Below are 27,007 nucleotides of genomic sequence, written 5' to 3' on the forward strand. Positions count from 1 at the left end.
TTAAGTAGTTCTAAGTTCTAGGGGACTGATGACCACAGATGTTAAGTCCCATAGTGCTCAGATCCATTTAAACCAACATGAACTGTGCAGCTAGATTACAAATAATAAATGCAACCAGTTTTCCTTGCAAATCACCTTCTATCCTTTGGTTTTCGTGTGTCCGTAGTCTTTCTTGAAAGTTGACCATTCCGGTGGAATCACTAATATTTGTCGTCATTTTCAAGTCTCGCTGTCACCTAAAGACAGATTACTCATTTGTAGTCTGGAACATTCGTTTTCTCTCCTTCTGAATAAGATTTTCCATATGTATGAAAAGAGACGACATTAAACGCAGATATTTGCTGCCTTTCAATGGAAACGTATGAGGCCTACCAATACTTAAACGGTTTCTAGAAACAATTTTATCAAAGTAATTTTGCGATTACATTTTTCCAAACAAGAATGACCCTTTAAACTCGAAATAAAATTATATAAAAATTTGTTTCTACTTTTAATCCAGCTACTACCGTATGCCTTTCAGTTAGCTACTTGCAATATAATTTTTTGGTTATTGTGGATGAGCAAAACTATTTCAAACGTTTTACGTTGTCATTTTAAGTGAATACCTTTTGTGAAAACAAGTGAACAATCCAAAGGCTTGATACAACGATGGTATCCATCACGAGAACACCACTTGGCAACATTTGTACAGCAATAGCCGATTCGCACATTGCTTTTCAACTTTAGTTTACCTCACAGATACTCTTGCGAAGTGTTTCAGCACTGGCGTTAACAATCATTATACCACAGTATTCGTATTTTCAAGGGCATTCAAATACTTTTAAAATACATCGATCGAAGAGAGAAATGATTACTTCAGTACCTCAATTAATACAAGAGTAAAGTTCATTAAACTAATAACAAAACTAAGTGCGCCTATATTACTGTCATAGAACGAAGATCAATTTTTGCAATATTGATCGGTTAACAAAATGAAAAGGGTACCAGTTTTACGCGAATCATTCTGTTCAGCATACGTTGTTGTTGTTGCGGTCTTCAGTCCAGAGACTGATATGATGCAGTTCTCCATGCTACTCTATCCTTGCAAGCTTCTTCATCTCCCAGTACTTACTGCAACCTACATCCTTCTGAATCTGTTTAGTGTATTCATCTCTTGGTCTCTCTCTGCGATTTTTACCCTCCACACTGCCCTGCAATACTAAATTGGTGATCCGATCCCTTGATGCCTCAGAATACGTCCTACCAACCGATCCCTTCTTCTAGTCCAGGTCTTCTGATACAGCTCCTGTTGCTAGGGCGCGGTTTGTCAATAGTAATTTTCGCTTAAATAGGCAGACAATTAACTGGTGCTTCCATAGTCTTCATTTGAAAATTGTGAAAGTTTCTTCATCTCCCAGTACATACTGCAACCTACATCCTTCTGAATCTGTTTAGTGTATTCATCTCTTGGTCTCTCTCTGCGATTTTCACCCTCCACACTGCCCTGCAATACTAAATTGGTGATCCCTTGATGCCTCAGAATACGTCCTACCAACCGATCCCTTCTTCTAGTCCAGGTCTCCTGATACAGCTCCTCTTGCTAGATCGCAGTTTGTCAGTAGTAATTTTCGTTTAAATAGGCAGACAATTAACTGGTGCGTCCATAGTCTTCATTTGAAAATTGTGGAAGTTTCTTCATCTCCCAGTACCCACTGCAACCTACATCCTTCTGAATCTGTTTACTGTATTCATCTCTTGGTCTCTCTCTGGGATTTTTACCCTCCACGCTGCCCTGCAATACTAAATTGGTGATCCCTTGATGTCTCAGAATACGTCCTACCGACTGATCTCTTCTTCTAGTCCAGGTCTCCTGATACAGCTCCTGTTGCTAGGGCGCGGTTTGTCAATAGTAATTTTCGCTTACAAAGGCTGACAACTGGTGCGTCCATAGTCTTCATTTGAAAATTGTGGAAGTTTCTTCATTTCCCAGTACCTACTGCAACCTACATCCTTCTGAATCTGTTTAGTGTATTCATCTCTTGGTCTCTCTCTGCGATTTGTACCCTCCACGCAGCCCTGCAATACTAAATTGGTGATCCCTTGATGCCTCAGAATACGTCCTACCAACCGATCCCTTCTTCTAGTCCAGGTCTTCTGATACAGCTCCTGTTGCTAGGGCGCGGTTTGTCAATAGTAATTTTCGCTTAAATAGGCTGACAATTAACTGGGGCGTCCATAGTCTTCATTTGAAAATTGTGGAGGTTTCCCAGTACCTACTGCAACCTACATCCTTCTGAATCTGTTTAGTGTATTCATCTCTTGGTCTCTCTCTGTGATTTTTACCCTCCACGCTGCCCTGCAATACTAAATTGGTGATCCCTTGATGCCTCAGAATACGCCCTACCAACCGATCCCTTCTTCTAGTCCAGGTCTTCTGATACAGCTCCTGTTGCTAGATCGCGGTTTGTCAATAGTAATTTTCGCTTAAATATGCTCACAATTAACTGGTGCGTCCATAGTCTTCATTTGAAAATTATGGAAGTTTCTTCATCTCCCAGTATCTACTGCAACCTACATCCTTCTGAATCTGTTTAGTGTATTCATCTCTTGGTCTCTCTCTGCGATTTTTACCCTCCGCGCTGCCCTGCAATACTAAATTGGTGATCCCTTGATGCCTCAGAATACGTCCTACCAACCGATCTCTTCATCTAGTCCAGGTCTTCTGATACAGCTCCTGTTGCTAGGGCGCGGTTTGTCAATAGTAATTTTCGCTTAAATAGGCTGACAATTAACTGGTGCGTCCATAGTCTTCATTTGAAAATTGACGAACTTTGATTGAATGTTTCGGAAGGCGAGATCGTAATGTTCCTCGTCAATATCACACTCGCTGCACGGCTCCTCGGTCCTCCAGGAAACAACAACGTACTGTTGCAAGCACTCCTTGGTAATTGGTGTTAACCGCGAACCAAGTCTATACATTTTGTCACTACGTTATGGGGTGCATTATGAACAGAGAAACATTTTATTGTCCACGTATCCAGGAGTCCGTGATCTGTTTAGGATATTCCACTGGTATATCTCTATCATCTTCCGTGTTGAACGGATCATTGGCTCAATATTTATAAAATATTAATTCACAATTTCGCTCTAACTGTAGGACGGTCCGCATTTTGAGAAGTGTGTAATATTTGAAATATGCGGAATGTTAGGGATATAAGTGCGGATATTTCTAGTGGTGACTAATACCAGTGTGCTGAAAAGTAATACATCAGTATTTACTTCATACGAAGACTAACAATTATAGCAGTAACGAGTAGTACGTTTTCAGGTTAGTTAGTACCTCCAATTGCAGGTGGCAAGATCAAGAAATTAATGTTTAGTTTCCCTTGGGCAGCAGGTCGGGTGTTAAAGTGTGGATGCGTGAACGGAAAACAGTTAGTCTATACTGACTGCGTAATCCAATTAGTGGTGCAGTTACGACCGTATAATATTGTCTTCAATTTGGTTTCTTTTGTATAGACGTACTCATCCCACCCTTCCACCTTCCCTTCTTTGCTTTGTATTGTATCTGAAATCGTAACATGTTATATGCTAGTAAAGTTTGTTGACTGACAATGTATGGGCTTGCTGCTTGTTTGCACAATGTTGACGTGTTGATCACAGCGTGGTACGTGCTGCGCTCTACTGCCTTAACCCAGAAGCTGGCGCTGTCCGTCACGCTCCGTTACAGGGGGCCAGCGCTCACATGGTCCGCTCTCTGCCCGCCAGATTGATGTCGCGTCCATTGAGGCCGCGTGTGTCCACTCGCGCCATTACGGGCTCAATGGGGCGCCTCCCTCAGCAGCGCTTGTCGGGACGTATGTATGACGGTCACGACTCCTTCGACCGGCATCAGCTACATTTGCTACCGGTTACTCAGTAAGATATTAGACCATAATAACAAATATTAAGTTCCTAACGCACAAGTTCTAACGTTCTTCGTTCGCAGTTCTTGCAGGGGGAAAAGGAGGAGATTTATTTGCAGCGTAAACAGGATATAGTTAGTACAGTCGTGGACAAAACGAGCGACACCCCTCACCTTTTCGTTATGCTGATCCGCACAGCTTTAAAGTCTGCCACACAGCATAACAGGCAAGGCGACGAAGTGCTACCAACATACTATGCACAGGCGTGAAATTGAGAAACTATCCGAACTTTGTCACACTGCTTTCAATCATGTGTAAGACTATATTAATCCAGATTAGTGTGTTAAACACAACACAACAAAATTCTCGCGCCCCCAATACGTTTTATTGCTACGTTTATTCTGTACCGGCGCCCTGTGGATGTAAATATGAAAATCTCGTAGAATTTCATACTTGTTCAAATGGTTCGAATGGCTCTGAGCACTATGGGACTTAACATCTGAGGTCATCAGTCTCCTAGAACTTATAACTACTTAAACCTAACTAACCTAAAGGCATCACACACATCCATGCCCGAGGCAGGATTCGAACCTGCGACCGTAGCGGTCTCGCGGTTCCTTCATACTTGTTACTGCCTACTTTTTCCTCTTCTGTCAATCATTGAATTGACTTAAGTGTGCCACTGAATGGTTTTTTACTGAATTTCATTATGAATCTTCACGCATTGCTAAATTTGACAACTTTCATGGTAGGTCAGCAACGGTAATCCAGTATGATTCGTCTGAACGTTGACACAGACCGTTTCTCGGCCGAATGCGCGTAATATTTTGCTAATTCGTAATGATCTGGGGTACTTTGTCTTACTAAAATAGTTATGTTACCTGGATAAGCTGAAATTCATTTTTATTGCTACAGCTCATACTAATTAGCGTTTCTTCTTTCACTTATATCTTATATTTGCGTGTTGTGTTTAACACACTAATCAGCATTAATACAATCTTACACATGATTGAAAGCAGTGTGACAAAGTTCGGATAGTTTCTCAATTTCACGCCTGTGCATAGTATGTTGGTAGCACTTCGTCGCCTTGCCTGTTATGCTGTGTAGCAGACTTTAAAGGTGTGCGGATCAGCGTAACGAAAGGGCGAGGGGTGTCGCTCGTTTTGTCCACGACTGTACATCTGTAAGCATCTACATTCGTTCTATACAAACCACTAACAAGGGCACGGCAATTGGAACTTATTATTTTACCAAATATTAGAGCTTTTATCAGTTCCATTCACGTACAGATTTTGTGAAAAAGATTGTTTAAACATCTCTGTCCTCCCTGTAATGAATCTATCCTTGACCGTACGATCACTATGGAAATGATACGTAGGAGCTTGGTAGTACGCTGCTACATGTGTCAGTTGACCCTTCATTAACTGGCTGGGCTTACGAGCGGTGTGCAGTAATGTAACTCAAGAGACCGTTACACATGTAGCGACGGACAAGCCCATGGCATGCAGCTTGTATGCTAGCCTCGCGGGATTAGCTGAGCGGTCTGGGGCGCTGCAGTCATGGACTGTGTGGTTAGTCCCGGCGGAGGTTCATATCCTCCCTCGGGCATGGGTGTGTGTGTTTGTCCTTAGGATAATTTAGGTTAAGTAGTGTGTAAGCTTAGGGACTGATGACCTTAGCAGTTAAGTCCCATAACATTTCACACACATTTGAACATTTTTTTCAGCATACATAAATGTGACGATAGGCAACTCTGTGCAAGTCTCTTCATATCTGCGTAACTGCTGCAACGAACGTTCACTTGAATCTAGTTGTTTTATTCAATGCTTGTTCTACGACTTTTGTATACCTCAGTACCTAATATTACCAAATTACGATGCCTCAAAATGTGTCCGATCATTTCCTTTAATGCTGTTCTGTAGTAAGGTCGGTTTACAGAACTCCGATTACGCATCGGTCTTAAATTACTGAATATAGTATGACATCAAGCCACGAATCCATTAATAAAGAAAATATTCTAGATGTTATTAATTTAAAACTGAAAACACATCTTAACAAATTTTTCTGTTATTGTATCCCAGTATTGGGAACTATGATAAACAGTCTGAGGCAGAATAGCATCAATTCCAATTCAGTGCTCCAAACTTTGCCATGATTTTAAATTCAAATTATTTAATACTTCCGCCAGCTAATGCAGATTGATGCTTCTGCAGACAAATATTTCACAAAAAGAGGACGTTTATATGAAACGGATGCAAGTTTGACTCTAATTTTCTTCTTTAGCTTGGTGTGGAAATAATAGGTGCCATTCTCGTGAAGGTATGAAAGTAAATGCAAGCCATATTGAGTAGAAGATTTGCGTCTAAAAGGCAGAATAACGGTTATAAAATTCTGAGAACTAATTCCTATTTTACGTATTAGTATCGGACTTTATTCTACTTATCCATAAATATAACCCATACCACAATTCGTTTTCTTAAGAGCGACATATACAGAGACTTTTATCACGATCTTCGTACTTGCAATTCGTAGAACTGGACTAACTCATAACTAAAAATGGCTTATCGTTATTAACATTAAAAGGAAACAGAAACTAGAAGTCTGTGTGTCAGCAGATGTAGCTCAAAACTGTATAATACCATGTCAAATATTAACAATTATTCATATCCTTCGGTTCACTTTTTTGGAGATAGGAACACTATTTGTGGTGTTTCTTCGATCCATAGGTCGACATATTCCTGTAGTTAAATTGCATTTCTTTATCTGTGACAGAAAATAATAGAAGGCCTTAAAAAAATCACACGTTTCGTTAACGTCAAATTATTTGTTATCTCTCACTAAGCTCTTTTAATCACAGACGTGACGGTGCGCTGTAAACGGAATTCTTAAAAGGGCTTCGCGAGGGAATAAAGAGATGGACTTGTGAAAATGGAAAAAATTTCGTCGCGGAATCATTAACGGAGACGGGCCGCACTTTTACATCCGAGAAAGAATGCGGGATTTTATCAGTCTGTAAGGAACTCATGAATACGCTTTACATACCATTTAAATGCTAATGCTGAACAAAAGCATATATTTTTGTTTAAGGAAGTAATTCAAAAAGACCTTGAGATAATCCATAATAAAATGGTTCTGCTCTTACAATGTGAAATTCGCGTCGAAAACCATGTCAAATATAGGTAACAAAACAGATGTTCATCTTTTTGTTTACTACCGTAGTCACTATGAAAGAAAAATTTGATGACTTTTTTTGAACTGGGTCCACAAGTGAAGCAAATTTCTTAAAAGTAGGCGCGAGGCCTGTTTCAGGTAACAAATAACCAACGAAGATTATATGTTTCGATTCTGCATAAACAAAATAAAAAACAATAGTAGCAGGCAGCACAGATTCAATTAAGAAGTTCAGAACAGTTAGCTAAAAAATTGCGATTTTCTGTGCTACGAAATTATATTATTTTTATCGAATTACTGTTAAAATCAACTATCTTTCTCCTATGGGTTGTTTTGCACCAGTATAAAAAATACCTCTTGCGCTACATTTGCTTCATCACTTCCATCATACTTGTGCCCATTGTATACTTAGAAACTATGTTAACTGTGTTCAAACAATTTGTACCTCAATTTCCGCTTTTTTATTTTTATAAAGGAAAAAATCTTTGTGTCCTAGTGACTGAAGACACATTCAGAAATGAAAAAATAATACCTACGTTTTAGGTACTGTAAACCATAAAGTGAATTCTATAGCGTGGTCAGTCAAATAAAGACTGTCAATAGGAAGAAAAGCTGCATGAAAAAGATAAATCTGTTAATACAGAATATATAAATTTAAAAGTTAGAAAGACATTTCTTAATGTGTTTGGAGTGCAGCCTATTACGGAAGTGAGACATGGACGATAAATAGTAAAGACAAGAACAGGATAGAAATTTTTGAAATGTGGTGCTACAGAAGAATGATTGATATCAGACGACTATATCGAATAACGAGGTATTAATGAGGATGTATTAAACTGGATTGGGGAGAAAAATTTATGTCAGAAATAGACGAAAGGGAGGATCGGTTTGTTGGATGCATCAAGAGACATGAAGCTGCCGTCAATTTGATTATGAATCGTGAGCGGCAAAAACTGCAGAGGCAAACCATACCTAATTTTCACCATCATTTGGCGGCGGAATTTTGGACAGCGGCAGCCAAGGTTGCTCGACCTCACATGGTTGGCCTGCTTGCTCGACTTTCAGCATCCTTTGCTAGTGCGTGTGTAGGGGCTCATGTAAACTTTGTACGCCTTTGTTGTCCATAATCTCTCTGGATTCTTATCAGAAGCTGTCTTGGAAAATAAAACAGATCAGACCAGATAAATATTTTGTCTCCATAGTAATAAATAGGGCACTTACCAGTACATATCACGGCCCCTTCCTTGCCAAATATCCTACATTCCTTTCATCCCAATGTTTGTTCTGGTTATTTCATTTCCTGGTATAGCCGACGATATTTATCAAACCTACATAATCGGAGGCCATATAACGAAAAACTACAGAGGAAGTTTACGTACCGACCACACAAGCCACAACTGTTCAATTGACCTACCTAAGACAATGAAATACTATGAAATGACAGTCATTTAAAAAATTACCGAGAATACCTATCTACTGCCACCATCTAAAAGAAAGCTGACAAATGGCTAAAGCTAACATTACATGAGACATGAACATCGATCATTCACACATTCTAAACGCTTATTCTCTCAGTTCTCACGTATTCGAATGTTGCTAGGAGCTCCGCTTCTTCCGAACGTTACGCTGTTTCCAAATGCTAGAACGTCACACACTTCATCTCACTTCTTTATAACAAGTAAGTTCTCCCATCTTTATACTGTAGCAACTTATAACATCGACACCTAGAACATCTTCGCCTGTCTTACATTTCCGAAAACTCCAGTGCCAATTCCTGTTTTGTCTCTAATCCTCGAGATCTCAGGCTTGCTGTCGCACCACTATTAACACGTCCCAACTTCTCTCTACCTCCACACATTGCCCCAGCATATCTCGAATCGTCTCGCCCTCTCAAAAGAGATAACCAGGTCGTAGGACAACTTTTCGTATCAGCCATAGTCCGCCCTAAACCTTGCATCTAAAAAAAAGTTCAACCTGTAGACGCCAACATTCACACACATACAACTTTTGTACAATAACCACTTCAATGCCACAGACTTATTCAATTCTCGCAGCTAGTATTACTAAGAATCTCCCACCATCAGCATCTCCATAGAACAAAAGAACTTCATAAATATTTATCGATATTTATCACATCAAAATTTTTATTTAAACTAGCTGAATTCTAAGATTTCCTTGCGTATGTATTCCAACCTTCCTTATTTCAGATCCTCCTTCCCTCTATTTTTGGCTACCTCCTTCTCCTCTCTCTGTCCTTCTCCTCCAACCCTCTCTTTGTCCACCTCCTCCACTCTCCATGCACTGTCCATCTGCTCCTCCCCCCTCTGTTCATAGGCTCTTTGCCCCTCTGCCTATCTGCTCCTTACACCTCAGCCCATCTTCTCCTCTTGTCCATTTCCCCCTCTCCCATTTCCTCCTGCTTCCTCTGCCCATCGCCTCCTTCCCTCTCTGTCCTTCTACTCCTCTCCACTCTCTCTATCAATCTCCTCCTCTTCCCTTTCTCTGACCACTTCCTCCTCCCCTCTCTCTGTGTGCATCTTCTCCTCCTGACACTCTCTGCCCATCTCATCTCTGCCTCTGTCCAGCTCCTTCTCTTTCTTTTCTCTGTGTATTTCCTCCTCTTCCCTCTCTCTGCCCAATTCCCCCTCCCCCTTACTTCATACATATCCTCCCCCCTATTTTTGCCCATCTCCTCTTTTCCCCCTCTGTCTGTCCATTTCTTCCTCCAACCTCTCTCCACGTTATCACCCCAAACCCAATAGGAGGCTGGTGGTTCTTACTACCCACAACATCATAACTAAAATACGTACCAAACTCGACTGAAATCGTTACAAGTTTTTAGGATAAGATGTTTACCCAAGGCTTTTCCCGTACATGCGTACGTTAAATATACTTCATACATGTTTATAATATCATCTGCGTATTTGTACTTATATTTCACTGTATCTCCAGCCAATTGTACCCTCCGGTTTCATTTTCAAGCAGCTCAATGTTTATAACGTTGTATATCCTGAACTATGTATCGTGTATTGATATTTTCATAGATATATTTAGTGATATATGTGGATACTGTCTGCAAAATGAGTTGCAAATGGAGTTAGCAGCAAAGAAATAATAGATTGTAAACGTTGTGAGTGATGCGGCATTTTTCACGATTCTCAGTTTTATGATGTCACATCTCCTGAAATGCCATAAAATGATACAATTTTGCTGGTATATTCAGTGGTATATGTAAATAAACGATGTCGTGAATTACAGTTAGTAGTAAAAAAGTAATAGACAAAAACATAATGCTTCATGCGATAGTTTTACTGCATAAACAGCGAAAAGGTAGTAATTCATAACCTTCCCTTACATCACCTTCTGGTGGTGTCAGCGAGAAAAAGTTTCGTAGAAGTTCGAAATTATGGTCGATGTTTGTTGTAAGTCAACAAGGGCTCTCATTCTGAAATACTGAATGAATAAAGTATGGATAGTAACGCGTTATGGGCTGTACTGCTTGTTCACCCCCGCATCTTTGATAGGTAGGTGGCCCTTTCCTCCATAGCGATTCTTTGCAGACAGTAAATTATTTCTAAAGGAAATTTTCACTCTGCAGCAGTGTGTGCACTGATATGAAACTTCCTGGATGATTAAAACTGTGTGACGGACCGAGACTCGAACTCTGGGCAATTGTTCTACCACCTGAGCTACCCAAGCACCCACGACCCGCCCTCACAGCGTAAGTTCTGCCTACCTTCCAAACTTCACAGAAGCTCTCCTGTAGGCCTTGCAGAACTAGCACTCCTGCAAGAAAGGATGCTGCGGTGACTTGGCTTAGCCACAGCCTGGGGGATTTTTGGAGAAAGTTTCACTCTATAGCGGAGTATGCGCTGATATGGAACTTCCTGACAGGTTAAAACTGTGTGCCGGACCGAGACTCGAACTCTTCGAGTGAAAGGCAAGGCCCCGAGTTCTAGTCTCGGTCCAGCACACACTTTTAATCTGCGAGGAAGTTTCAGTAAGTGATTTGTGTACCAAGATTGGTTGAAATCGGTCCAGTGGTTTAGGAGTAGATGTGGAACATACGTACAGAAATACGTAAGTAAATCCATTTTTATAGTACGTATGGATTATTTCCATTTTTATGGAGGAAACAATGATGTGTAGCAATGCGCCTGCTGGCAATACATCCCTATAAAGGTAAATAATGGACGAGTAAAGTCAAATACACATTAGGTGATAAGCATTATAAAGCATATTCTATGTGGTGTCCTCGTCACGAAGCGACTCTACAAGGGATGGAGTGTTTCGCTTGGGGAGATGGCAGGTCGCACAGCATGCCCCTATTTGAAGAAAACGTGGGGTTCGTTGGGACTTCCTCGTCCTCGGGTGGGTGTTTCGATTCGAGGCACGTGTCGCGTGACGCGCCCCTAGGTGGCGGGCGAAACCGAATTACAGGCGCATGGGTCGCCCCGTCGTGTTTGCTCTGCGGGAACATTCACCGTGCGCCGGGTTGCCCGCATTCCCCGGTACTCCCTAGACGCGTCTGGGTCTGGTTCGGGGTCCGGGTCTTTGTCTGCTGCAAAAAGAGAGGAGACGCCGCTCGCGCCGTCTGCGTGCAACACCCTGGAACTTTGATAAGCTCGCTAATGAACTTGTTTGTGACAATACCGCGAGAACAAGAGACGCGTCACTTTATTAGCGGCAAGGTGAGGCAGTCCGCTGGAATCCGCTCAGAAGCAGGAATTTGGTCTTATAATTCCACAAGTAACAGTACGAATACAAAATGGAATTTAAATTTCAGGAAGCGTCTTTAGCGTGCATCTGTTGTCACCTTAAAGTGCTTGTTCTGTTGACAAACTTTTGTCGAATTGAAGTCACACGTACGAACACCGAATCGAATGTCGTATCTTTGGAATCACAGTTAATTACCAGTCTTTTTGCAGAAGTTTTACTGTGAATGTTGCTTTTCACAGTTCTGAAATAACGCCGTTGGTGCACCGTTGTGGCCGGCCGGTGTGGCCGTGCGGTTCCAGGCGCTTCAGTCTGCAACCGCGTGACCGCTACGGTCGCAGGTTCGAATCCTGTCTCGCGCATGGATGTGTGTGATGTCCTTAGGTTAGTTAGGTTTAAGTAGTTCTAAGTTCTAGGGGACTGATGACCACAGATGTTAAGTCCCATAGTGCTCAGAGCCATTTTTTTGCACCGTTGTGTAAGGAAGTAAAAGGAGGGCTTACAGGAGGAGAACTGATGGCATTTGAGGTCTGTGGCTTCAGAGTGACCTCAGAATTAAGAAATGAAGATGTCTAAGAAATAATAGACGATGGAGGGATAGTTGGTGAAGTCAAACAGCTTCAAAAAATGATTAATATTTTACTGGAAGCATTATTTGAGGGGGAATTTGTAGGAATCTAGAACGTTTGGGTGTGCCACGTAAGTGTAAATGTTAAATATTAGCATAGGATAGAAGAAAATTGAGAAAATTAAACTACTCAAGAAACGGTAGTTTTGTAAAAATCACTGCAGTTACCGGCAGGTACAGCTCTTACAGTACTATTTTTCTGGAAGCATACCAGAGAAATTTTGAAGATGGTGCAAAAAGAATTTCAGCTCGGGATATCTCGGTACCTCTGATATTTGGTTAAACGCGGGAGGTTTCAAAGGAGCAATTTTTATTTAAGTTGCTGTCCAGATGAGTAGGGCGAATTGCCGTACTGAATTCAGTAACATATTCTGCCATATCTTATCGAGGTAGGAACGTGGCCTGTGGAAACAGGTGAGCATTTGCCTCACAACCTGGAGATACTTGCCCAAATTTTGAACGGTTTTACAAATCTGACCGTTATTCCGTTTCATAACTGTGATTGTACTGCGCTGAACAAAAATAAGTATGTAGTGCTCATGTAACTGTTTACAGCGGGGAACTACACAAAGCTGAACGAGAGGTTTCCACAGCTGAACGCACACTGATAGATCTAAGCAAAATACATAATGATCACTTCATATTTTCTTTTGATCCGAACAGGGAAGGTACTGCGATTCATAAGGACCTGCTATACATCTGCTGGCTACGGACAGCTAACAAGAAACACACACACGTCACTGTTCAGTTGCAAACCTGTTAAGTACAGAACGACGTCTTAGATAGCGTCTCTTGACTCTATTAAGCCCCTTTGTCCCATTTTATCTATGACTTCATTCTACGGACGCTACAAGGTAATGTTCTGAGTTTTACATTGACTGTTGACTTACGTACTTTATACATGTATTGTCAAACCCCTCGCTTACAATCAAGGACAAATTGACAACGAAGGTCAATGAGCAACACCAGGCAGAATCCAGTGTCAGTCTCTGTTGAAATTGACGTCAAAAGAAAGTAGATATTCGTCCTCGTTCCCTCTCACGTCACACTGTTCTTTATTGAAACGTTCAGCTGCTCTTAAACTGCGGCAGCCTCAAGTGATGTGCTTGAACACATTGGGTCCTGTCCATTATAATTATCCGGGCTGTTATGCCGTGGTCGGTTGATGAATTCTGTGGTGATTCCCAACGTTTCGTCTCCGACTGCGGGAGACATCTTCAAGGGGGTCCGTAGCTTGATGGAAGGTCCATCAACCGACCACGGCATAACAGCCCGGATAATTATAATGGACATGATATTTCCGGCCGTGAAAGTTTACATTTTACATTGGGTCCAGCCAGAAAGCAACATCACCGTTGGTTGCTGTGTATCAGCAGTATATTGTTTACTATTGTCACGTTCGCAAGTGCATTAGTCAGCGACTTCGATAAAAAAATTATCCAATCGATGATATGAAGACGAAAATGTAGCGATGAATATAATTAGGGATATCTGAAGATATCCTGATGCAACCTAAGAGAGTGATTTATCTGGGTTTATCTCAGTGTTACTACAAGAAGAAGTAAGGGTTGCTTACTGTTTATTAATAGTATGATCAAAACATTGGCTCTGCTGCTGCAACATATCACATTATGATGACTCATGGTCGCATAGGATGACATCTATCAATTTATAAATGACACCTGAAACTGGCTGAAAATACGTGATACAACAAAAGTTTAGTTTCGACAATATGTGTTCCGTAACTTGAAATACTTCCCCCCATGAACCATGGACCTTGCCGTTGGTGGGGAGGCTTGCGTGCCTCAGCGATACAGATAGCCGTACCGTAGGTGCAACCACAACGGAGGGGTATCTGTTGAGAGGCCAGACAAACGTGTGGTTCCTGAAGAGGGGCATCAGCCTTTTCAGTAGTTGCAAGGGCAACAGTCTGGATGATTGACTGATCTGGCCTTGTAACAATAACCAAAACGGCCTTGCTGTGCTGGTACTGCGAACGGCTGAAAGCAAGGGGAAACTACAGCCGTAATTTTTCCCGAGGGCATGCAGCTTTACTGTATGATTACATGATGATGGCGTCCTCTTGGGTAAAATATTCCGGAGGTAAAATAGTCCCCCATTCGGATCTCCGGGCGGGGACTACTCAAGAGGATGTCGTTATCAGGAGAAAGAAAACTGGCGTTCTACGGATCGGAGCGTGGAATGTCAGATCCCTTAATCGGGCAGGTAGGTTAGAAGATTTAAAAAGGGAAATGGATAGGTTGAAGTTAGATATAGTGGGAATTAGTGAAGTTCGATGGGAGGAGGAACAAGACTTCTGGTCAGGTGACTACAGGGTTATAAACACAAAATCAAATAGGGGTAACGCAGGAGTAGGTTTAATAATGAATAGGAAAATAGGTACGCAGGTAAGCTACTACAAACAGCATAGTGAACGCATTATTGTGGCCAAGATAGATACGAAGCCCACACCTACTACAGTAGTACAAGTTTATATGCCAACTAGCTCTGCAGATGACGAAGAAATTGAAGAAATGTATGATGAAATAAAAGAAATTATTCAGATTGTGAAGGGAGAAGAAAATTTAATAGTCATGGGTGACTGGAATTCGAGTGTAGGAAAAGGGAGAGAAGGAAACATAGTAGGTGAATATGGATTGGGGGACAGAAATGAAAGAGGAAGCCGCCTGGTAGAATTTTGCACAGAGCACAACATAATCATAACTAACACTTGGTTTAAGAATCATGAAAGAAGGTTGTATACATGGAAGAACCCTGGAGATGCTAAAAGATATCAGATAGATTATACAATGGTAAGACAGAGATTTAGGAACCAGGTTTTAAATTGTAAGACATTTCCAGGGGCAGATGTGAACTCTGACCGCAATCTATTGGTTATGAACTGTAGATTAATACTGAAGAAACTGCAAAAAGGTGGGAATTTAAGGAGATGGGACCTGGATAAACTGACTAAACCAGAAGTTGTACAGAGTTTCTGGGAGAGCATAAGGGAACAACTGACAGGAATGGGGGAAAGAAATATAGTAGAAGAAGAATGGGTAGCTCTGAGGGATGAAGTAGTGAAGGCAGCAGAGGACCAAGTAGGTATAAAGACGAGGGCTAGTAGAAATCCTTGGGTAACAGAAGAAATATTGAATTTAATTGATGAAAGGAGAAAATATAAAAATGCAGTAAGTGAAACAGGGAAAAAGGAATACAAACGTCTCAAAAATGAGATCGACAGGAAGTGCAAAATGGCTAAGCAGGGATGGCTAGAGGACAAATGTAAGGATGTGGAGGCGTATCTCACTAGGGGTAGGATGGATACTGCCTACAGGAAAATTAAAGAGACCTTTGGAGATAAGAGAACGACTTGTATGAATATCAAGAGCTCAGATGGAAACCCAGTTCTAGGCAAAGAAGGGAAAGCAGAAAGGTGGAAGGAGTATATGGAGGGTCTATATAAGGGCGATGTACTTGAGGACAATATTATGGAAATGGAAGAGGATGTAGATGAAGATGAAATGGGAGATATGATACTGCGTGAAGAGTTTGACAGAGCACTGAAAGACCTGAGTCGAAACAAGGCCCCCGGAGTAGACAATATTCCATTGGAACTACTGACGGCCGTGGGAGAGCCAGTCCTGACAAAACTCTACCATCTGGTGAGCAAGATGTATGAAACAGGCGAAATACCCTCAGACTTCAAGAAGAATATAATAATTCCAATCCCAAAGAAAGCAGGTGTAGACATACGTGAAAATTACCGAACTATCAGTTTAATAAGTCACAGCTGCAAAATATTAACGCGAATTCTTTACAGACGAATGGAAAAACTAGTAGAAGCCAACCTTGGGGAAGATCAGTTTGGATTCCGTAGAAACACTGGAACACGTGAGGCAATACTGACCTTACGACTTATCTTAGAAGAAAGATTAAGGAAAGGCAAACCTACGTTTCTAGCATTTGTAGACTTAGAGAAAGCTTTTGACAATGTTGACTGGAATACTCTCTTTCAAATTCTAAAGGTGGCAGGGGTAAAATACAGGGAGCGAAAGGCTATTTACAATTTGTACAGAAACCAGATGGCAGTTATAAGAGTCGAGGGACATGAAAGGGAAGCAGTGGTTGGGAAGGGAGTAAGACAGGGTTGTAGCCTCTCCCCGATGTTGTTCAATCTGTATATTGAGCAAGCAGTAAAGGAAACAAAAGAAAAATTCGGAGTAGGTATTAAAATTCATGGAGAAGAAATAAAAACTTTGAGGTTCGCCGATGACATTGTAATTCTGTCAGAGACAGCGAAGGACTTGGGACTTGGAAGAGCAGTTGAATGGAATGGACAGTGTCTTGAAAGGAGGATATAAGATGAACATCAACAAAAGCAAAACAAGGATAATGGAATGTAGTCTAATTAAGTCGGGTGATGCTGAGGGAATTAGGTTAGGAAATGAGGCACTTAAAGTAGTAAAGGAGTTTTGCTATTTGGGGAGCAAAATAACTGATGATGGTCGAAGTAGAGAGGATATAAAATGTAGGCTGGCAATGGCAAGGAAAGCGTTTCTGAAGAAGAGAAATTTGTTAACATCCAGTATTGATTTAAGTGTCAGGAAGTCATTTCTGAAAGTATTCGTATGGAGTGTAGCCATGTATGGAAGTGAAACATGGACGATAAATAGTTTGGACAAGAAGAGAATAGAAGCTTTCGAAATGTGGTGCTACAGAAGAATGCTGAAGATTAGATGGGTAGATCACATAACTAATGAGGAAGTATTGAATAGGATTGGGGAGAAGAGAAGTTTGTGGCACAACTTGACCAGAAGAAGGGATCGGTTGGTAGGACATGTTCTGAGGCATCAAGGGATCACCAATTTAGTATTGGAGGGCAGCGTGGAGGGTAAAAATCGTAGAGGGAGACCAAGAGATGAATACACTAAGCAGATTCAGAAGGATGTAGGTTGCAGTAGGTACGGGGAGATGAAAAAGCTTGCACAGGATAGAGTAGCATGGAGAGCTGCATCAAACCAGTCTCAGGACTGAAGACCACAACAACAACAACTACTTGAAATAAAATTGTTGCGCTTACGCATACTTACCAAGCAGACACGAGAATGATACCAGAATATGGTTTTACTCCAGGAGTCTTCGGCTTTTGCTGAATGCGTTACGTACCTTAACTGGAGACATTCGAATAGACGAGACCTTCATATATGGCGAGAGGTCACAGCACAAAACACCACGTTTACTCGTAATAACCCCAACATGGCTTCGGCAGCGTTTGGCCTAGGGTATCTATTGCATAATTAACACCTAATGTAAAATAGCTTCGATGTTGCTTTTGATATTCGTAATTACTTCATTTACAATAGGCCATAATAGCTGTCCACAAGCAAAGGACCTGACTGGTGGCATATTGCAGAGCAACGTTATCACTCGAATAGCAAGGGCACCAGAATCCCTGTATGTGAACGTCCTTCAACATTTCGGGAACCACTAACATCAGATACTGTACCTATAGTGGCACCTCAAATCGATGTTCCATTTGTCAACGTCTCTCATCTTGGGTACAGTCTGACATCAGAACAGTTAATATTTCTATGCCCGCTAGCCTGCTACTGTAAAATGGGATAGTACTTGTAAATACACTCAAGTTCAGAAAAAGCAGAGTACCTTGAACGATTAGAGGTAGGACGTTTATATTCACAGGACGTGAACATTAATATGTTCTGCAGAGATGATTAGCATTTGAACCATGTCAGCCCGCGGGTTCAACGTTAACGCTGCTATCGCGGCGCAGCACTGCACACCGGTAACATGTACCTGTGACTCTTGTTGTCGCTATAAGCCGAAGGTAATGGATCAGTGTGTCTTTAGCAGACGTGCAGGATGCCACGCAGACGTAAGTGCAAACCGTCCCGCCAAATCAGTGGTTTTGAAAGAGGGCGCATTGTTCGCCTGAGAGAATGTTTTGCATCTAAATTTGCCCAAATATTACATTCCACGTGAAGTTTAAACTTATCTTTCCCGATAAAGCAAAGATCAATATTTCGCGCAAAATATGCCGCTTCCGATTTTGTTGTTTTCTTATTCTGTATAGGGATTAATCGAAGGGATAGCGCGTGGAAGTAAACAGGTAAGTACCGTAGAGAGATTCTTCACCTGAAATCCAGCTCTTCGTTAACGACAGCACAATAGCACCTACCAGTGCTGACAGAGAAATACATGACAACGTTTACTAACATAAGCGAAATTTTTTAGTTATTTGAAAAATTACAAGACAACGTTGTTTGAATATTCTCCAAATAGACAATAATGGAAGCTACATTTATTTTAGTGGAAAAGCTAAACACACTGTGGTTCTGATAATATCAGTAATCTCCTAGAAGATAAACTCAAATGTGGACCTTTTTTGTTGAATCCAAGTAACAGTTCCGTATACACAATTCAGTGTTTTGTATTTATTTTATTAACTGCAGTATAATCAGATCTTTAAACATTAACATGTTAAAGTTCCTTAACTGCATCAATCACAGGAAGCAAAGCCATATAACAAGTTCTACAATCAAGCGGACGGATTCCAATGTACTAAATTTTACAGGACTCATGTTTCTCAGATATGTGAGTTTCATCGCTCTACGTCACACTGGAGTTATGCTAATGACTGATGAAAATAACCCCAACTGTTTTATTGCATAGTTATTGTGTTACGTCCGGTACCGTTCGTAGAACATCTTCAGGCTACTGAGTCGTGCTGAAGTCATGACACAAATTGTCTGGTAGTGGTATATAAAATTAAAGATCAAATCCAGAAACAATGATCATAATAATTCCGCCGACTGCCTAGCGGAAGTATCGCGAGGAGGAAGGGCATGACGCGTACAGTAAAATCTTGGATATATCTTGAGGCCTATAAGTTGAAAATGTATCACTGTTGTAAAGAAGCATTGTTTATTTCGATAGCCGCAATTTACACCTATTTCAAATTAAATTGCTCTGTCACGTTTTTCTGTCTGTATGCTAAGGTTGGCTGATGATCATTTCTAACATAATATTTTACAGCTGTAACTTAAAAGAGAAAATCATTTCTTCTGTAATTCTGTGTACATTTTGCTGCAGTTTCCCCGATTTCAATTTACAAACGCACTGTAATTCCCATTACATGCTTTTCTGTTGTGTTGACATCGCTGTGATTAGTCCCTTCGATTTGTGCATGTGAACAGCAAAAACTCAGACTTAATAAGCAGTTAGCCGTTCCCAATTATTACAGGAGGAGGGGGGAGGGGTGCGCTGCACGTGCGATGCAGGTTGCAACTTAACAAGCGGAGATTGTGATTACTGAACTGTGTATGTGAGTGTTGGATTTGGCATAGTCGTGCTCTCATTCCGGTGGAATATAGTTGGGAGAAGATAGGATGAAAAGATAACGTTTCCGATTTTGGAATAAAGGAGGAGTTGCCTGTGGAAGGTGTAATTGAACTTGATATCCAATGTGTGAAAATGAAGAGGCAGTATTTCGTTAAGGTTAATCGTGGTAGTTACTGCTCTCAAAAATTTTAATTTCTTGTTCTTGAAATTTGGATTATTCCAAATCATCAAGCAAAATTTACTTTTGATAATATGTGATTTTTCCTTTAAATGAATTGTAACTATAGTCGTAATAAATAAATCAGGGTGCTCAGAAACAGTCTGAAAAGCTCGTAAGAGCACTGCAGGATTAGCTGGGCTGGGAAATAACTGTTAAGAAAAAAATTCGATACATTGGACCGTTTCCGATTTCAGTATAACTGACGTCAGTCAAGCAGGCCGTTGCGCGCGTAAATTGAAGCTCTTGCACGAGCTAAAATGAGGTAATACACGGATATCTGTGGGTCCGTGAGTTACCACTTATTGAAATTCTCATTACCACTTAAAACGTGCCTTTTTCGAAAATGGTAAATTTAAGCTAGTTGAGCAAAATCTACATTTGTTTGGTTTGTGGAAGCCATACGAAGAACATGTTTGACGTCACTGTCTTTGGAATGCTACTTGAATTTGCCTGCACAACGACCTGATACGCTAACTCCAATAACTACTGGATATATTAAAGGGATAATTGGTAGTCATACTGGTGTAATAGCAGACCATTTAAGTCATAAGTTAAATTATCAGATACTTGAGCGAAAATGTTATTTCCATTAGATCTGTATCACAACTACACACGTTGTACATCAGCACGGGAGCATGTATGCCTCAGGAGGACTTTGCAGACAGACGTGCACATTCAACAGCGGTCTCTGGAAACGCGGTGGCTGGGACAGCGCCCTCTGTCTGACGGGTAGTCTTAGCTGCTGGAGGCGGCGCCAGACAGCGCCCTGTGGGTGCCGTCTGAAGCCACAAAGGCCGTGTGCTGCGGGCTGCATGCTGGCGCCTGTCTGCCTGCTCCCACCGTCGCTCGCGGTTTCACAGTTGGCCCCTTGTGAATTCCCACTTTGTGCTGCAGCTCCGTTATTAGACTACGTCTACATATTCACACGGGAAAACCATGTCCTATAACCATGAGTTCCAGTAAACATCTAATCTCTATGTATAATGTCATACCCACCATGAGGTGTGTGACGAAAGTAATTGTTACATTACCATACAGTAAAATTTCGTCTCATTCCATTAACAAGAAAAATATATGAAATACTCGCCACAGGATTTTTATCAGGGAATCAAACTGTAAACTATGTAATGAACTTAAAATTTATAGTAAACTTCTTTACAAATACACTTGAAACATTATCTCTTAAACGTGTTCTACAAGTACAGCAGACAATTTCTTATTTACACTAACTAAGGTTGGCGAAATATGGCGTAAGGTAGTAATAAAGCCCCCACATTCTATAACATACTTTTACAATTTAGTTATGTTACTGGAACACGGTATGTTCAAGATCTACGATCGATAACTAACACTCTTTCATTTCCCCAGCTTAACATCTGCTTCATTATGAAGGAATACTGACTCCATTTTTCAAGCAGACAAATGGGAAACACGAGGAATGTAAAATGGTGGCGGAGTATCAATGTGGTCTTCATGTCAGGTGGTATTTATAGTGTACTCAGTGCGTCTACAGTGTGCACTGGTTAGTGATATGAAGATTTTAGACACTGGTTTATTACGAAATAGACTATGGAAAACACTCTTAGTTTACGAAGATGTTTGCAAGTGTCAGAAATTTTTCAGAAATATACCTTTTTCACGTAAATATATAATGAAACTAGGAACCGTTGGTTGTGAACCAGGATACTGTAACCAAAGTTTCTGAAAAGCACACGTAAAGTTTGCATTTAACGCTGTAATACCATGCACTGTATCACGATCGAGAAAAGCACAGGCTATACATGAAATAGACAGTTGAGTTCTACAAAATACATCATCACACCTGTACAAGTGTAAATAACATCAACACATAAAACACGTTTAAATTTCATGTCGATATTTTGTACCTAAGTGTTCCACATGATCGCATATACCGCACGTGATTCTAATCTTGGGTTCGGCTTATGTACATATATTTAAGTATATAAACTAGCGAACTGTACATATTTTGCAAATTATCAGATTTTGTTTCCACTTCTACACTAGCACGCCAAAGGTGAAATGAGATTCAGTATATCTCATACAAACGACGTGAAATGTGTAGCACAACGAAAACACATCCTCTTGGGACAGCTAACACGTCAAGTCACGAAGGTTAACAGTGTTTCCTACATTTTATTACCGACAACGCAATTAATTTCAATACTTGACAGTAGCGACAGAAAATGGCTTTATCCTATTTGGCGTCATAGTTGTATTATTGTCGTATAAGCTGCTCTAAATTACAATGTGATACCTGATGCTGATCTGAGTATTTGTTATCACTCTCCGTCGTGAAACTTTGACGCTTTTTAAGTGTATAAATAGAGTTGCAATCTTTTCGGTTCTAGCAGCTAACTCATTTTCTATTACGTACAAATAAATTAGTAGCATATACTATCCTTATGAAACTAAAACTACGGTATATGAAGGAACACGTTCAGCTTAAATTACATTTTAGTGTTGTGTTAAGCTGGCCTGATCAAAACGGTAAAATGATCTAATAAACAACTAGAAATAATGCCCTAAATACTAGAATTTTATGTATATGCTTTGCAGCAGTTGGCATGAATGTCTGGTGATTCTTTTGTTCTGTACATCTTACAGTTTAATATTTATTGGTCACATTCCAAACTTTTCCTCATAACTATAAAATAATAAATTCATATCTAAAATAACTCTCGGTGTCTCAAGTTAATGTAATTCGACCTTCCAGCGGTAAATATGAAGTTAAATAATTTCAACATTCAAATGCGTTTTTCCCTCTTAGAATAATTTTCTGTTATCAACAGTGTCTGACAACAATAATTAATGTATATTTATTCTCTTACAGTTTCCGAGAAGGAGGTTCGACAATGGTAAGTGTTGCATGTAAACTGACATTTACAAATTATCGGCTAGTAATATTTGGCTTTATGTGGCGTAGGCGACGAAATACATGAATTATTCTTGTAAGACGTAGAGGTTTCTATTATGGTAAAGATACATGTTTAGAAATGTGGATGCAGCACAACAACTTTACAAGAAATTGAACGAAAACAACAGCAGTAAGTTATAAGTTTTCTTTAAGACTTTCATAATGGATAATATCAGACTCCTGAAGTTTAACATCAATCTTCAAGGGCCTGTGTATTGATACCTATTCTTCTAGCTGTTGATGCAGTTGAAAATGATGTTAATAAGTGGAATTCTTGTTGCTAGCATTTTAGTATGTGCAAACTCGAGTAACATTGGCGATTATTACATTGCATAGTAACAGTCACAGTTAACGTGCAATATTTATAACGTATATGCACAACATTCACAAATGATGACTCCAACGTCCGGGTTCCCAGGTTCGATTCCCGGCGGGGTCAGGGATTTTCTCTGCCTCGTAATGACTGGGTGTTGTGTGATGTCCTTAGGTTAGTTAGGTTTAAGTATTTCTAAGTTCTAGGGGACTGATGACCATAGCTGTTAAGTCCCATATTGCTCAAAGCCATTTGATGACTCCAACGTTCCATGTTCCTAGACATCACATCAATAACAGACTGCAAAATTAAGGCACAAAGTATGGAAGAAAAAACCTTTGCAAGTCCAAAAGCTGTAACGGAGAATATCTTCTTTGTTTCTTCTTCCTTCATGAAAGTTGATTTCACCTGAACCTACTCTCTTATCTCTCTAGTTTTATACTCAAGAATTTGTTCGGGTGTTATTTTCATGGTTGTGTACTTTCTCCCACCATGTGTTGTCGTTTGGATGTATTTTTTAATTGAATCAACTTGCAATTCATATCTAATGTCTTAATTTCTGAACCAGTCCTCTCTGAGGCACTCTTTAACACTACAGTGAAAAATGATTTCGTACGGCTTTTTATTGCTCTTGTTCTTCTGCTTGGGAACTTAGATCTGAGATCTGTGAAGACTAGTAGGCACTGCTATGACTTTTAAACTTCATCTGCGTCTCTTTCGAGGGTTTCTTACTAGTTTACTTCTGTTTCAAAGACTGTGTTAAATTTCCGAATCTTGTTATGCGTTTCACTGTCGAAATTTCGTCGCATCTAAGAGCTGAAATACTTAAAGTGGTTTACCTGTTCCAGTATTACATTACTTATTATAATAATTTCGGATCTTATAAGCGATTTTCCCTTGAGTGTCTTAACCTTTGTTTTGTGAGTGGAGACACTCAAATTATATTTAGAACCCAACAAATTAGGATGATCAATAGCTCTTTGAAGATTACCTTCATTTACTTGAATTATTATTAGATCATCAAAATATCCACGGGTGTGCTGCCGGTCTATAGTGTCCAACGGGCACAATATTTCGGCGATCATACATGTCGCCATCATCAGGTGAACTGACGGACTGAGCTCCTGTGAACGTGCCGGCACGGAGATCCGTACGCTATGGCTGCTCAGAGGGAACTGGGTTCGGTCGCGGCGGCGGCCGATTTAAATACCCTCCGCCCGCGGCGCGCTCCCTCCGCCGTCCGCGCCCCGCGCCACGGTCGCGCGGTGGAACAGATTGCGACGGCGTCTGAGATGACGTCGGTGTGATGGCTCTGTCCGCCGTGGTCGTCACAACTATACGTTTGCTCGATTTACTCTTTATTGACCCAATCGCTGGTTCCCAAGCCTTGCTAAGATTATAGCCACAGTCACGGTTTATGAGGTCGTCATTGGTGCGAATTTCGATGGCCTCTCTAACAACGCTGTCCCAGTATCTCGACGTCTGTACCAGAATCCTCGTGCGGTCATACTCCATGGCGTGATTTTCCGACAAACAATATTCAGCGACCGCCTACTTGCTCGGATACATCAGTAGAGTGTGCCTCTGGTGTTCACGGCATCGATCCTCGACGGTACGCGTCGTCTGACCAATATACGACTTGCCACATTGACACGGAATCTGGTACACGCCGGCCTTCCTCAAACCGAGGTCATCTTTGGCGCTCCCCACCAGTGCACGAGTTTTATTTGGAGGACAAAACACAGTTCCGACCCGGTGTTTCTTCAGAATGCGGGCGATTTTCCCCGAGAGTGCGCCTGTGTATGGAATAAATGCAGTGCCTACCTCCTCCCTCGTGACTTCATCCATCTCAACAGGTTGTGCTGCAGTGGTTGGGCGGAGAGCACGTTGAATCTGCCACTCTGAGTACCCATTTTTTCGAAATACAGTTCTCAGATGTTCCAATTCCTGGGGTAGACTCTCTGCGTCAGAGATAGTGCGCGCCCTATGTACTAGACTTTTAAGTACCCCATTCCTCTGTGAAGGGTGGTGGCAGCTGTCTGCGTGCAAATACAGATTAGTGTGCGTTGTCTTCCGATATACCCCATGACCTAGGGTGCCGTCAGCCCTTTTCTTCACCAAGACGTCAAGGAAAGGTAATTTACCCTCCGTTTCAGTCTCCATAGTGAATTTGATGTTGGGGTGTATGGAGTTTAGATGTGTAAGGAAGTCAAGGAGTTTATCCATACCATGTGGCCAGATGACGAACGTGTCGTCCACGTAACTGAAAAAGCAAGTAGGTTACCATACGGATGACGACAGGGCTTCCTCCTCGAAGTTCTCCATGTACAAATTCGCTACCACCGGTGAGAGTGGGCTACCCACTTGATCGTACTTTCCTAAAACGTATTCGTTCTTGATGCAAAATTGCATCAGAGGTAAGCTTAAATTATTCAAGACAGAGCAGTAGATTCTGTAGCCCTTGTTATGGAGGTTAATTCCTCTGTAGTTGGTTGCGTTCCATCTGTCGCCTCTCTTGAATATGGAAAAATTTGAGATAGGTTGCGCTAGTCAAGTACCTTACCTGCAGCCAATCATAGGTTAATTTAGTATGGCATACTTCCCTTCAGTGAAAGGCCTCCGTATTTATACAATTCGGCATTTATTTCGTCTCTTCGTATTGCTTTCCTGTTCAATTTTAGCATTGCCGCATCTAATTCATTTATTTTGACGACGTCTATGTTTCTGTTGATCGGTTACTTTAAACAGTATCCCTCCGCTGGTGGACCGTCACCTCAGAGATTTTTGTAATTCTCATCCCGTCGTTCTAAATTATTACATTAATTTTAAGAGTACCTTCCTCCTTATGGGTTATGTGCATCATTGATTTGTAAGCTATTGACTATCGCCTATGAATGCCATTTTCAGTTTCTTTAATAAAACTTCCCCTATGTTTCGTGCTGCATTTTCATTGTATACTTCTAGCTATATTTCTTTTTCTGTGATGTATTAGGAGATGTTGAGAGTGTGATTGTAGGTAAATATTAAGTTCTTGTTGTTTTTATGTTACTGCTTTCTCTATCGCTACTTCCTAAATTAAATTTTTATTTCTTTCTTTACTGCATCACACATTTTTTTGCCAAAAATTTCGTCAGCTGTAGAGAAATCGGATCGTTAGTCATTAATGTTTGTCATCCGTCCTCAAATCTATCTCTTGTGCTCACAGCAGTTAATTTAGACTTTGGATAATAGACTAAGTAAAGTGGTGTATTTTAAGAGATTATTAAAAGAAAATTTGAACTTTTTCCAACAGTCACACAAAAATTTTGTGGTAATTTTCGTAATGGCCAGTACACTTCGATGGCATAATGACTGGAATAATCAGCTTTTCCCAGAAATTACAGAGCTAATTGTGGCTTAAACTAGTATCACAAATTGGGGCATACATCTTTAAGTGGATTCCGGGACACAAAAAATCTGGGGAAATTTTTGCTTTATTTACATTGTTGCTGCAACTCAAAGGAGACGTTCAATATGATCTGATGTCACACATGCGTCTGTGTTAAGAAAACAACAATAGAAGTGTAAGCGGCCTTGGAAGATTTACTAACAAAAATTATGATGGTTTTTCTCATAATTCTTTCAAGGAGTGTGTGGTGACTTTAGTGTGTAGTGGCAAGTGACTTCATCCTAATGAGAAGTTCCGCACTACCATCTCCTCGGGCTGTGGGGACTTTGTTGTTGCAGCTGTCCAAACACCGGATGGTGGGGACATCTGTAAGCTGTCCCTCCGTAATCC

The 27,007-nt window shown here is 40.8% G+C and overlaps 1 protein-coding gene across 1 annotated transcript in view; it reads left to right on the forward strand.

Moving 5' to 3' along the window:
- LOC124777124 (frequenin-1) overlaps positions 1 to 27,007 on the forward strand; it is a 270,021-nt gene that overhangs the window by 171,879 nt on the left and 71,135 nt on the right. Inside the window, exon 2 of the mRNA XM_047252414.1 lies at positions 22,833 to 22,857. Within this exon, the coding sequence (XP_047108370.1) occupies positions 22,833 to 22,857 (25 nt within the window). The remainder of the gene's footprint in view (positions 1 to 22,832; positions 22,858 to 27,007) is intronic.

This window comes from Schistocerca piceifrons, chromosome 1, assembly GCF_021461385.2.
Source record: "Schistocerca piceifrons isolate TAMUIC-IGC-003096 chromosome 1, iqSchPice1.1, whole genome shotgun sequence".
Classification (NCBI taxonomy): Eukaryota; Metazoa; Arthropoda; class Insecta; order Orthoptera; family Acrididae; genus Schistocerca; species Schistocerca piceifrons.